The following is a 14,412-nucleotide window of genomic DNA, read 5'->3' as shown; positions in this document are numbered from 1 at the left end:
AATGATATATGTATTTTCTATATATATAAAAGGACTTGTCCTCACTGACTGAGGTAAGACGCACGCACAGCCGTAACCGCTGATGGTAGAAACGTTAAATTTGAACAAAAGTTTACTTTCGTAATCTGGACATCCACTAAAAAGGGATTTTGAAAAATTTTAACCCTAAAGGGGTGAATTAAATCGGCACCGATTTTTATAAAATTTGAAATTTAGATTTTTAAAACTATTTAATTGAACACGTGTTTCATCGTTTTCTAGAATTCTCCCCCTAAGGGTGCAAATAAGGGGTTGAAAATTTGTATAGGTTTTTTTTAAATCGTCACCAATTTTTAAAAAATTTGAAATTCAGACTCTTAAACGTATATAATTAAACACATGTTTCATGGTTTTCTAGAATTCACCCCCTAAGGGTGCAAATAAGGGGTTGAAAGTTTGTATTTAAAAATCTTTAAATCGCCACCAATTTTTATAAAATTTGAAATTTAGACTCTTAAAAATATTTCATTGAACACATGTTTCATGGGTTATTAGAATTCACCCTTAAATACGCAAGCGAAGCTGCGCGCGTCCGCTAGTATTAATATATAATAATTAATTTATATAATAATTAAATTAATTTTTGGTAATAATTGTATAATTATGTATCCTAAGTTTTAACCAACAATTCCAGAAGAGGAAGGAGGACTACGAGAGTTCTCTTATATTCGAGAACTATATTTTTTGTGTCCCCCCGATTTCCAATTACAAAAAAAGTATTTTTTAGAAGAAATTACTTCCAAGCCTTGAAATTTAAGGTGGCTCCAATGCCACGAAGTCAAGAATAGAATCTTTTGAATATTATAAGAACTTATAGAAAACTAGGTGAATACTATTAAGTTATTCAGGTAAGCTGCTGATTGATTATAAGTAGAATCACTCAACTGCTAATGTTTTTGTATTTGTACATTACTTTTATATTACATAAATATAAATAGCCTAAAAATTATATTATATTAAATTATATTAAATAACCAGGGAGCACCTGGCCCCCCCTATTCATACGCCCAGGATTATATGTTGTGATGCACGACACGTGAGACAATGGTCTAGCCACCGAGGACGTTAAAGGCCGTGCAAAGTGGAATAGACCAACGTGGTTTTTATACATTACTATTAATTTGAATATGGTCTAAGTGCGGGGTTTATGACTCAATTTTACTTATTTTCTTATTACTAATATAATTTAAAAAATACTGTGCCGGGTTCAGTAATATTAAACTCTCTAGATTTTGTATAGCCTGTAAAAATATTTAATCTGTAGTTGCCGTCATGCTAAAATAACAATAATTCTTAATTCACTCGTTTGTCGTTTCCGTATCATAAGTGTAAAGCGCCATATTTGTTTGTGATTGTCTTTTTTCATAAAGTATCCTATTTTAATTTTAAATCTAAAATCTATATTAACAAAATAATGGATAACCCAAGTGGAACATCGGGACCAAGAGTAAGCGATAAACGCTTAGCTCAAACTCAAGCTAAAGTAGATGAGGTTGTGGGTATTATGCGTGTCAATGTCGAGAAAGTTTTGGAAAGGGATCAAAAATTATCGGAATTGGATAATAGGGCTGATGCCCTACAACATGGCGCTGCACAGTTTGAACAACAGGCTGGTAAGCTAAAAAGAAAATATTGGTGGCAAAACTTGAAAATGATGTTGATTATTGGTGCTATAGGAGCGGTACTGCTCATTATTATAATTGTCTGGGCTACATCAGGATCTGGATCATCTAGTGCGCCAGCACCAGCACCAGTGCCACAACCAACTGCAGCTCCTCCTGTATCTGAAGCATCAGGGCGATAAGTTTTCAGAGAAATCTATATTTATCTTATTTTGTCTTACATATGATTCATACAACAATTGAACAATTTATGACTGATTATATTGATTGAATGCAAAAAACTATTTTGTACTGTAACTAGACCTTTTTAAAAGGATTTGAGTATCTTTTATAAAAAATTTTTGAAACAGATTTTTGATATATATTCTATAAAACAATTATATCTGAAAATATAAATGACCAGTGCTATTTATACCTTTAAAATAAATATACTATTTTTAGAAAGATCATTCTTAAGATGTACCTACTATGTATGTAATTTTATGCCAACTTTTGAAATATTCTGTGTTAAATAATATAAAATGTCTATTTATATAAAGTCTAAGATGTTTTTGGAAGTTATTTATCGCCTATGTAGGTCTATTTGTATGTAAAATATATTTCCAAAAAAATTACAAAAATTGTTTCTATATAGATAACTTAGTTATTTGTTGTATAGATTGTTATAAATGTGTCATCAAATGAACTTTAATAATGCTTTATTTTGTTTATGTATGCCAGCTTTATTTCAACTAACAAGCACAATTTGTATAAATTATAATAATTACTAAAGCACAAAAGTTAATTGATAATTTTGTTTGTAACTTGATATTGATTATTAATTGTATTATTTAAGGAAAGGAAGGGATCTTGGTTTGATTCATATACCGATTTTGCATTTCTGTCTGTTGACAGCTAACACACAATGGGACCAACAATTATAATAAAAACAGAGCCTAAGGTCCTTCAGTTTCCAATATTGTCCTTATAGTAAAATGTGTAAGTTAATCTTGTATATTAAATCTACATTAATATCTATGTCTAGGTGTTTTATATTATATAAAAGAAATAAATGTATTTTATTGCAATGTTCTGTGATTTCTTAGCCAACTGTTATCTACATGTTCTAGACATTATCAGTACTTAAAGAAAAGATAAGACCAAAGATTGTACATACATGTATTTATGTATGTCAAATGTGTATCTTTTCAATGTGTCTTAGAGAATATTTGAAACATAATTATTTATGTCTGGCACAAGCATGTGACTGTAATGCGGCAGTTGTGGGTTCAACCCACACTCGAGGAAGTGAAATATTTATTTACATTTATATTTCCATTTCTTTGTTCTGGTGTCGAAGCAAAGCGCGGTGTTGACTTTTACCACTCAATACGCAACTTTGCTCTTGCGAATATGTTCTTTTGTGATTACACTACTCAAACTATTATTTTATCTACTCAGATTTTTTTATATGACTTTTTTGTAAATTTGCTAAAATTGCGTAAACACTTAATGTAAAAAGTGTGGATTTTTTTATTGTCTTTTGTTGTACACCCATGTACTTATGTAGTAGGTTTAACTATTAAAACAAAATATTTCTGATATCTTAAGTGACCTAATAAAATCCGGACAAAATTGATAATTAATCAGAAAACGTATAAAAATTTGAACGTAGCGGGATTTGAACCCGCGTCACTTGGAAACCTTCGAAGACAGTCCGACCAAAAATGTCAAAAAAAATTATGCTTAAAAAGGACATTCTTAACATAACAGTTACAAAGTCCACAATGATACCATTTCTCTGTTGTCGAATAATTGTGTTTTTTTTTGTGTTAACTATAATTACATTATTTCTCTCTCAATATCTTGGAAATAATGTATTTTACTGTTACAAGATTCGAATTTTTACTACTATTGTAGTTAGCTTTTTCTGGTTTGATAAGCTTTTTACCAGGTTGGTATGAAGCGTTCCCCTCCTGTCTCTCCATTTTGTACAGTAGTCTTAACTGTAGGTTGTGATTTTAAATAGATCAATATCTTAAAATCTTTTTCATTTTTCATCATATCCATTATTCAACTCTCCTACAAAAACAATGTCTATATTTAGATATAGCTACTTAGTTGTTAAAATATGATGTAACTGTTAGTGACGTATTCGGCTATGAACGCATATTTTACCATTATCTAAATAATTATTCATAGCAGTAGGTGGTACCTATAGTGTATCGTCACAGTATGTAGGAGGCCTATTTGGACTTGCTTCTTACTCCTGCGTGACAAATACAGTAGGTACACCTACACCCAAATGAAATATTTCATACAAACTACTTAAATGGTAAGTTATGAATATAGGAAACAACCAGTTCCGTCTTCACCATACGCCACGCTGGACCCATAGTCAAGGCTTCCAATATGTATGGCTTGTAAGCAACTTGCAGTGTGTTATATATATTTTTTTATTTTTCAATTGGGCCTTAAGTTTATGTGTGCCCAAGTACATGTTCAGATTGCCCTGGCCACAAAGTTAATTATAATGAGACTGTGACATTCTATTCATGTCTTTTTTTATTTTTAAAACCGTTTCACGCTGTATCCCGCACACAGCAGGGTAGGCAGAGGGGACCTACTTGCCACGGAATGCGGAGGCATTACGTGTCGAATAGCGAAACTCGGCGCCGCGCTTTGCCTTGATTCAAACTCAAATATTTCATTTCCTCGAGTGGGGATCGAACCCACGACCAGTCGCGTTTACAGTCACACTGATGCCACACACTACGCAACGAACGGTTTAATTTTTAAAGTTTTCTAATAAAATTGTAAGTTCTGTTAGGTACTTAAACAATACGTACAATATTAATGCTGTGAATAGCAGCCTTTTATAAAAGTTACTCATTGATCAGTAAGTCATTTGACACCATAATTATTAAATTACTTTGTTCGTAATATAGTTCGTATATAGGTAAAAAAATTACTACACGTTTATTTTGCATTAAAAACATTTCTTTGGCTTAGGTAGGCGATAAAGAGTAATTACTAGAACAAGGTCCTATATATGATACGCGACATTGAATAACAATGATATCTCGTTAATTAAGTTAGTGGTTAAGACAATACCAATAAATATAGGTAAATATATAGACAGAACATTGTTTAAATAAAACATTCACAAGTACTGCTTAAATTAGATGCATCCCACGCAGAAGGGTAGGCAGTTGCAATCTGGGAACTTAATGTTAGGACACTCCGTTCCCTAAAAGACACCTTCGTTCCCCACTTTCCGTTGAATTTTTGAGGCATTGCGTATTTGGTAACCGAATTCAACGCTGCGCTTTCATAGTTACCGGAGCGAAAAAATAAAAATAATATTTTTAATAATAAGAATAACTCATTCACTCGAGAGCGGAACGAACCTACAACCGTCGCGTTTACAGTAACACGCTTGTGCCATTGCGCCACGAAGGCCTGGACATTGGTAGACTATGATCATGTCTAAAAATGTACAGAAATTGAAAACCATGTTTATGTTGTGATTTGTAGCTTATGTAATTGTTGCTTTGGTAAATAGGTAGATATTCTGATTTTTGGATAAATATTTTAAAAATTCCATAGAATATTAATAACGTAAAAATGTATGGTGTGGTGACGAAGGAAACTACAGAATCAACTTATTGCAATGAAGTCCTTTCTCCTAGGCACTGACGCTTTGCACGGAATTTACGCGTCAGCGACTAAACGCGTCATCCGGACAGACCTTATGACTTATTTTAGCTAAAATCTACTTTAAACTGTAAAAATGAAATAAATTATAAAAGTGTTTCATTATCTTAAACGTATAATCACATACCCACGCACCCACATATAGGACGTGTGACCATATTTAATTTCAACGAAATATGAGGCTTGTGGAGTTTAATACGGAAACCAAGTCCAAGATGTAATTCGTTGCGCTCTGCTTGTTAACAGAGTGACAAACCATCATCGTCATCGACCTTCGCAGCTACGGATTTGTGTCAGATAAATACCGCATGCTTATTAGATAGAAGCTATGATTTGAATATTTTTTTTTATTTTCTGAGTCAAACACTAAACACAATAGTCAAAACTGTGCTGATATCGGTTTAGCCGATTCTGAGATTAGCGTGAACAGACGCACAGATAACCGTCAAGCAGACAAATAAAAATATCGTTGTTTTGAGTTCTATTACATTTATAAATGCCCCCAAGAATAGTTTTTTCTTATATATTACTATGTACCTATAGACAAGGATCAGTTACAAATTACAATGTTATTATAAGTGTAGATAAAGATTTTAATTTAAAAAATAAATCACTTTACGCTATATCCCGAGCATGGCAGCAGGCAGAGGGAACTTGACACCAGAGCCAAAAAATAAAAATACAATTTTAAATAAATATTTCATATCCTTGAGTGGGATCGAACCCACAACCTGTCATTTTTACAGTTAAACACCTGTGCCCTTGCGCGACAACTATAATATAATATTTTAAATTAAAGAATAAAAAGCCTGAGCTTAGAGATTAACCATAAAACAGTTTCATTGCGGAGGCAGGACGGTAGATATCCGGCAGCATACCTAATACACCTTGTTATTGACAGCTACGAGTGTCGCGTCCGTTGTTCTCCATTATAGCTGTTCCTAATTCGCAATGTCATTGACCTGTTTGCTTTCTTAATTCTTATTATGTTTTTATTCATGTAGTATATCTATATTTTTTGCTCTTATATAGGAAATGCTTTTATTTTTATGTAGGTAATGATGAAATTATTAATAGGTAGGATAATTAATAGGGAAGTGTGAGATATCTAATACTGGATTGTTAAATATTTAAAATGTATAAATAATATAAATGGTTTGAAAGACAAGGCACGTCTTTTAAGTTTCAATTCTTAAAAGGCATTATTAGAAATTTTCAAATTAAGTACGTATGCGAAAAATAATAACATATAACTGTTAAATTTTTTGTAAGTTGGTAGGCTTGTTACTAGGAAGGTATTTATTTTACAAGTCAATCTTCGTCATGTACAGTTAATGTCTATAGTATAATATAATTCAGGCCAATAAAAAAAATGTATTATTGAATGTTATATACTATAGAACATTCTAAATAAGCGTTTGTTAATAATTCAGTACTTGGAAAGAATTGTCTCAAGAGTTATTTCTTATAAGGAATTCGATTTAAAATTCCTCACACGGTCTCCGCTGCAGAAAGATCGTGCCTTCCTTCGGCCACTTACCTACTTCACAGTTATTGTATTTTCTATACCTATATCAATCTTATGAGTAAAATCTATGGACGTATAATAAAAGTCTATTATTATGTAGACGTAATATGATGGATTTTGTGTAGCGCGCAGCTATTAAAAGCGTTGTTGGTGTACCGCTCAAGGCCACACGTTAGTGCTCGTTAGAAATTGTCTAACGTTAGTAACTATTGTATGCTGGATATATTATTTAGATCCAATGTCTTTTTTAGGCCAGTCGTTCAAGGCACAAGGGTTCAAGATTCAAGTGTCTGATTGTAAGCGCGATTGGTTGTGGGTTCAATCCCCACTCTTGGTATTGAAATATTTATTTAAATTTATATTTTAATTTCTTCGCTCTGATGTCGAACGAAACGATAAAGCGAGGCTTTAAGTTTCGCTACTCAACACCCAATGCCTCTAGAATTCGGCGAAAAATGCGGAACGGATTGATTTAGCACTAAGTTTCCTCGGCCTACCCTGTTATGTGCGGGATACAGCGTGAAGCTGAGTAATTTTTTTTGATTCCATCATGCCCCGTTATGCCCGCCTCCCATCTTCGCTTATCTACATGCAAATTTATTTTTGTATTGCTTGTAAAGATTATAAGCATAACTGAAACTGTAGCAAACACATAAAAGCAAATATTACCTACTAACTAACATTAATGTCAAATTGGAGGAAGATGGATTTGAGTTGTAAACACATTTCTTCAGACTGCATTTACAGCTTTACAAAATCCAGAAATAACATTTTCTGTTTATAAAAATCGTTACATTAAACAAATCACTCATTAAATAGCATTCATGTTATACATATATATTACAGCCAATTTTCTTGCATCAAATTCAAGACAATACGTGTTAAGTGAAAGAAAGAAAATTATTTTATCTCCCGTGAGGAACCCATAATGCCACGATAGTAATTTTACAATATTACTTCTAAAAATGAACTTATATATATCGTTATTTTAAAAATGTACCGTGGCTGCAATAGTATTACTAATACTTAATATTTTTACAACAGGCGAATAAATGAAATGACCAAGTTTTTCAAATGAACAGGTAGTTATATCTGTAGAAGGTTAAACATTGTTCACGGGTTAAGTAACTTCCATGCCACAGTCTACATATGTACATGGCTTGCTGTATCTAGCTACCTGCGATAATGACGTAATATACGTCACAAACAAACAGCAGGTTGACAGCGATGTTTTCTTATGCATAACCTTGCAAAACACTGTTAAAAGTCAACGTTATCAGTTTTTACTTATTTGTATTAATGAAGAGGTTTTTAAAAATTTATAATAAATTACATATATTGATTGGTACATCACGGATAGATCCATTTCAGTGTCTATCAATTTTCGTTTAAATACTTTGTAAGTGTAAATTATATTTCGGCTAGGTCAATATTAGGGTCGCTAGCCAACCTGATTTTGGTAGAACGTCCCGATTCATAGCCCAAAATGAAGTGTCCAAAATGAAGTGTCCGATTGGGACAGATTTCTTTAATTTTTTAATCAGTTACTAATAATTTCAAAAATAAATAAATTAATGAATAAGTTAATTCCTAAGTAATATATCAGTTATAACCACGCTAGATTAAAATTTAACTCTGCCTTTCAGGGTGAAATAAACGATATCCATTAAAAATATTTTACATTCCTATCTATCACCATTGCAAACTTTCTTTAAAACTCAAATAAATGGATAACAATAAAAACTTTTTAGTAAATCTTCGCTTTTGACGAAATAATCTCGCTTTTTTACTTAAAACGTTTAAAAATCCCTCTTTTCCCCAAGTTAAAAATCTGACAATGCAGGCCAATGCCACATAAAATTTCGGAAAATTAATTAATCATTTTTTATTTGGAATTGATTAATAATAACCCCTGAATAATTAATATGTTTAAATACACACAACATCACCATAAACAGTAAAGACATATTCAGATATAATGATTCATCAATTAAACAACATGATGGTAGTCAGCAGTCACCTCCATCATGCGCCAGGCATCTCAAGCTCGAGATCGCGGGCTGAGTAGATGTGGAATGAGCGAGAAGTACAGTGTGGGACGAATGACGCCGAGCGAGTTCGAACGTGAGGCTATTTAAAACTGTGCGCAGCCCCCTGGCGCCGAGTCGACGACTAATGATCAGTCCTGCCTTGTCTACTAACGAGTGCGAAGCGACACCGTGAACTGTGTTTACACTAAAACGTTTCCCGTCACTCAGTGTTTGTTTAGTTTCGACAGTTTCCACACGACGCACACGTGAAAATGGCTGACAGTGGTCTGAAGAGAAATATTCCCATCAAACTCGGAGATTTTTCAGTTATCGACACCGAATTCTCAAGCATTAGGGAGAGATTTGACGCCGAAATGAGAAAAATGGAGGAGGAAATGAGCAAATTCCGATCGGAGCTCATGAACAGAGAGAGCAATAACTTTTTCAAGAGCTCTACAAGGTATTTGTCAAGATTTTTTAATTTGTTAAAATTTTAGATAGCCCGAACTTTTAGTTTTGACTATGTCTTTTCGGTTTATTTAACCATGTGTTAATTTTTTGTTGATTCACATCCGCAGTAGGTGATTCATTACGCAACCTTATAAGAATATTGGAATTTTAGTAAGCGAACATATTTGTACAATTTACATTATTATTCTGAATGTTACTTTAACGTCGGCCCTGGTTTCCTAAAAGGGAATCTTGAATTAATGTGATCGGGGATTTCGAAAGAGTTGTCCACCTCGGGCGACCTCGGCGACAGTTCCACGAAAGTAGTTATATTCAAAAGGCATTATTCGGGATCATTCCGCGGAACGGCATCAACTGCAGACATCTTAGTCGGCTCCATTTAAAGCGTGCAGCGGTACGTAAGCCCGACGCGGGATGATGTCATAAATAGAAATAGCGCCGGCCAGCACCTATCAACAATTAACATACGAAATAGGGAATTTAACAAAAAACAACAAAATGATAAAAATATGGGTATATTATTAAAAATAGTAAGTAATTAAATGGACATAATATTGTTTTCCTACATTAAATATGTACGTAAACGTATAAAAACTGCATAACGCTAGCTTGTTTTTGCAAAAACAGGTTTATGGTTATTTCATCGATATAAAACTATATAAGTAACAATATACCTACGCGAGTTCTGTAGGTACTAAGGCAGTACTGCGTCTTGATAAATATTAGTTTGATCGTACTGAAATAATGTTTACTGAGTGAAACCATAGACGACCCAGTTACAAATTGGTTCACAAAACTTGCATGACGTAAGACGCACTATTGTAATTAAGACTTGGCAGGTCGAAGAGTTCGGTGAACATCAGCAAGGACGTGGCCAGGACGACCTCTACGTATTGATTTTCTTAGAACTTCAAATATAGGTACCAATTTATTGGAAAGCTTGGAATAATAAGTTTGGTCACGTCAGTAATATATTTTAGGTTCTTACTCAATTGTAGCAATGAGTAACTGGTCCGCCCATACATATTACATACAAGCTTTCTTGTTTGCAATAACGTGGGTAGTTTGCATTTGTAATCAATTCGAAGTTTGAAAATAATATTGATTTTAACAAATCGATTAATCATTAATTTTAGATTTTTATTTATGAATTAATATATTAATAAAAACAAATAATCTTCATATTATTTTAATTATATTGTACGCTAGTGTCCTTATTCAAATATTTATTTTTATATTTTTATTATAATATGAATATTTTAATTACGCTACATTTTTAATGCTTATATTACTATTTTTTTGCTTTTATATATTTTTATGAAGCTTTATAACTATAAAATTATGAAACCTATTCTGAGATAAGGTGAATTTTAGTTAAAACTTAAATCTAACAAAATATATTGCTTTTTGCATGTCTTACAATTTCGAATCTGTTTCCTCCGGAGGAGTAACCAAGTCGTCAGAGAGGTAAAATATTTATGATATATATAATATAGTATAATATCTATAGTATAAATTATAGTATTTTATGTTTAAATAATATAATATATACAGGCACATGGTCCATACACTCCTATGAAGATTTTGTATGTACACGCACTTTACTAACATAATATGAAACTATATATAAATAAAAATATATCACGCATAACTCTATATATTATATTTATTTTTAATAATATGAGAATGATCAAACACTAAAGCCGAAGTAAGATTTTTCTATAATATAGAAAAAATTGTAGGTATACCATACTGTTTTATACAAAACCAAATTTAATATATTTTTATAAAATAAAAATCCTTAAATGAAAATAAGTATTTTAAATAATATTATTGAAAACATTTGGACACAACACCAAATTCAAACTTCAATAATTTTGATTAAAATTATCTTAAATGACTTCGCCACGTTATGATAAAGCGTACTGCTTTATTATATGTATAGATAATTAAGAATTATTTATTCTTAATTATAATTTTTAGTACCAATTACTTCAAGAATAAACATACAAATATATCTGTTTGCGTGTAACTTACGTTGCTACAATGGAAAACATTTTTGTGATATATTGGATAACATTGGTGAGATCATTTGTTGACAATAGCCTTGTATCTGCATTCGCGAGAGCGAGAGCATGACATCAGCCTTGTGAGGTGTGATCATAATCAATTACTACAGAATAGCAGAAAAAATGTAATTACTTAAGTACTTGAATATGTAACGCAGAACTAAAAATAGACAGAATACATACTTACATCGAGATTTGAACAACTGAGGGTTCTGGTTTCACTCTTTTTTATATAAGTAATATACCAGTTTTTCATATAAGTAGGTAATGTCCATATAAGTAAAATACCTTACCTTAATTATTCATAAGTTTCCCAGTCAACAAACAATACCTCTAAATTCAGTAGGTATCTGCATAACGTATCCAGAGAGCAGACTGAAAGCTTATAATAAAGCGGTGGCTTATTAAACTAAAATAAAGTAATTTATTATCGTTACATTATATTATTAGACAAAACATACCAAAAACGATTTACTAAAATGTGCTTCTTAGTATTTCACAAAATGGGTTCCGAGAAATAACCGTGTTAACTCAATTTTACATGCCGCCCTTCTTTATTAAGGCGTTATTTTGTTTCATGTTTATCGTACGATCAGCTAAAAAAAGTTAATATATTAAATATTTTAGACTTACAGTTACAACCCATCGCCATGAATATAAAATGTGCACATTTTGTCACGATATTCAAAGGTTTCCAGTAAATATTCTAAAATAACGTGGCAACAAGCAACAATGCGGTCTTTGACCGGGAGATGTTTTTTTTTTATAAAAGTAATCAACTTTGTAGACGGTTCGATATTAAGTTATACCTAACGAATAATATTACTGAAAATAAATAAAACGCAATGTAAATGGGTACCTATAGCTGTTATTTCGTAATAATACACAAATATAAAAGCATACTAAGTAAGTATTTGTGTTTTGTTCGAATGCGATTGGTTAACCTTCCTAAGTAAATATTTTATAATCTGTTGTAAAATTTTCAATATTTTGATTACAAAGAAACAGATGCACATATTGAAACGTTATATAACTACACATGATTTTGTAATCACATATCTGTACTTTCGACTGATTTGTTAATAGTTGGTAACTTAATACTTTATCTAAATACAGTCTTAATTAAAATAATTAAATATATTTTAAATAATATCAGTCAGTCGAAAAAATGGAAGTCGCCTTAAGAAATCTTTAGTACTTATACGAATAAGAATTCATAACTCTAATGAATAAATTCAAGAATAATAAACAAACGGTATACGTTTCCAGCACCACCACATCGTCACAGCACAGTGACAGCAGACAGTTGGCTGAGCCCAGCCACTGGGACAGCTTAAACTCTCCTTTAATTCAGGATGAAGGAGATGGCAAGTCTCTTAAGCTCAGATTCGACGTCAGTCAATACACGCCCGAGGAAATCGTCGTGAAGACAGTTGATAACAAATTATTGGTAAGGTTTTAATTTTTAGTGCCATTTTTCCACTGCAGAACGGAATGTTTTAACATTAGGTTTCCTCTGTCTACGCTAGTGGTATATATATACTAGCTACAGCTTGAAACTGATAATTACCACTTTTGTCTACAAACTATAATTGCACTTGCAATTAATGATAATGATCTAATGATACCCTAAACATATTCCAGGTTCACGCCAAACATGAAGAGAAGTCAGAGACGAAGTCGGTATACAGAGAGTACAACCGCGAATTCCTTTTGCCCAAAGGAACCAATCCTGAGGCCATCAAATCGTCGCTGTCCCGGGACGGCGTCCTGACTGTGGAGGCGCCGTTGCCGCAGCTTGCCATCACCGACAGGAACATCCCCATTCAGAAACACTGAGGCGGTTGTCGGTTCCTTTCTCGACAGCAGCTATTCCATACTACTGTTAATAATAATTTATTATAATTTACTATAAGGAGTATTGGATATATTCAGATATTTATTTCGAATCTTAATTATATGGAATCTCATCGTTTTTAACATGTGTATTGTTAGAGTTTTGAATTATTTTTTAATTATTTCAAGTATTCCTGCTGTTGGCAGCAGAGCACAGTTGCGGTTAGCACTGTACGCATTAAATATTGCTTTTAAGTCAATGCTTTTTCTGTGATCGTTAAAAATGATGAAAATTATCTCGATTTCACGAAGATCACTTTTTGATATTCAAGCGGCATGCTGTTTTGCACCGTTTTAAATGTTTACCCTCGAGTTATATCTGAATTCTAAAGTGTAATCGGCCTACAACCACTTAGAATGGAGCTTATATGATGTGTTCGGTGATTTTAGTGCAATTGGTCCTCTTGTAATAAATAGCACCAGTATACCTAACTTATAAAATGTAATGTTTATTAATCTTACATTATATATAAGCAGTAATAACAATAATGGTAATGAGAACACGATGTTAACAGCTTTTTACTGATACACATTTATATTTTAGTACAACCAGTTGTTATAAAAATTTGTAGATGTCAATAAAATGCAGAATTAATGTTTGTAGTTTTTTTGTTGTTATTATAATACGTATCTGGATTCGGTTTGGCAGTATAGTACGGTCAACAAGTCGTGGGCGTCCTGAAGTTAGGTTTTTTAAATTATTGCGCAATGCTCACCTAGAAAGATTTATTCTTTCAAATTCAAAAGTAAGAAAAATCCTAAAATCAAATCTGCGCAGCCATCTACAGCTAACTTCGGTGCGGCCATAACTTGTTGGGCGTACTGTACACAAAATATATTCGTTAAACCAACGTAATCGTGCGCTTATCAAAGCGTTTTATATACCTAAAGGAAGGTACGTAATTGTATTGTAAAACAATGAAAGCGGATACTACTGCAATTACAATCGATTAGTTACGGTTGGTTTACCGATACTTAGCAATTTGAATGTCACGAAAATTAACAAATTAATTTCTGGACTAATTTAAATCTTGGAGATGGATAAATAAATAGTTTAAAAA

The 14,412-nt window shown here is 32.3% G+C and overlaps 2 protein-coding genes across 3 annotated transcripts; both read left to right on the top strand.

Moving 5' to 3' along the window:
- Positions 1-1,150: 1,150 nt before the first annotated feature.
- LOC146530017 (vesicle-associated membrane protein 3-like) lies at positions 1,151-2,728 on the top strand. The gene has a single exon (XM_085200585.1). It carries the CDS (start codon positions 1,454-1,456, stop codon positions 1,841-1,843), a length of 390 nt encoding a protein of 129 aa, XP_085056711.1. The 5' UTR covers positions 1,151-1,453; the 3' UTR covers positions 1,844-2,728.
- Positions 2,729-8,947: 6,219 nt separating this feature from the next.
- On the top strand, positions 8,948-13,947 carry LOC146530016 (heat shock protein beta-1). Of its 2 annotated transcripts, XM_085200029.1 has the most exons (4): positions 9,010-9,375; positions 10,800-10,853; positions 12,725-12,905; positions 13,100-13,947. In XM_085200029.1, exons 1-4 carry the CDS (start codon positions 9,188-9,190, stop codon positions 13,292-13,294), a joined length of 618 nt encoding a protein of 205 aa, XP_085056155.1. In that variant the 5' UTR covers positions 9,010-9,187; the 3' UTR covers positions 13,295-13,947. The 2 variants fall into 2 exon arrangements, with proteins under 2 accessions (XP_085056154.1, XP_085056155.1); XM_085200028.1 differs by lacking the exon at positions 10,800-10,853 and having other exon boundaries at positions 8,948-9,375.
- Positions 13,948-14,412: the final 465 nt, after the last annotated feature.

The sequence above is a fragment of the Heliconius melpomene genome, chromosome 17, assembly GCF_056956725.1.
Source record: "Heliconius melpomene rosina isolate 202511_hmr_F chromosome 17, ASM5695672v1, whole genome shotgun sequence".
NCBI classification, from domain to species: Eukaryota; Metazoa; Arthropoda; class Insecta; order Lepidoptera; family Nymphalidae; genus Heliconius; species Heliconius melpomene.
This window is presented reverse-complemented; position numbering and strand designations above follow the sequence as displayed.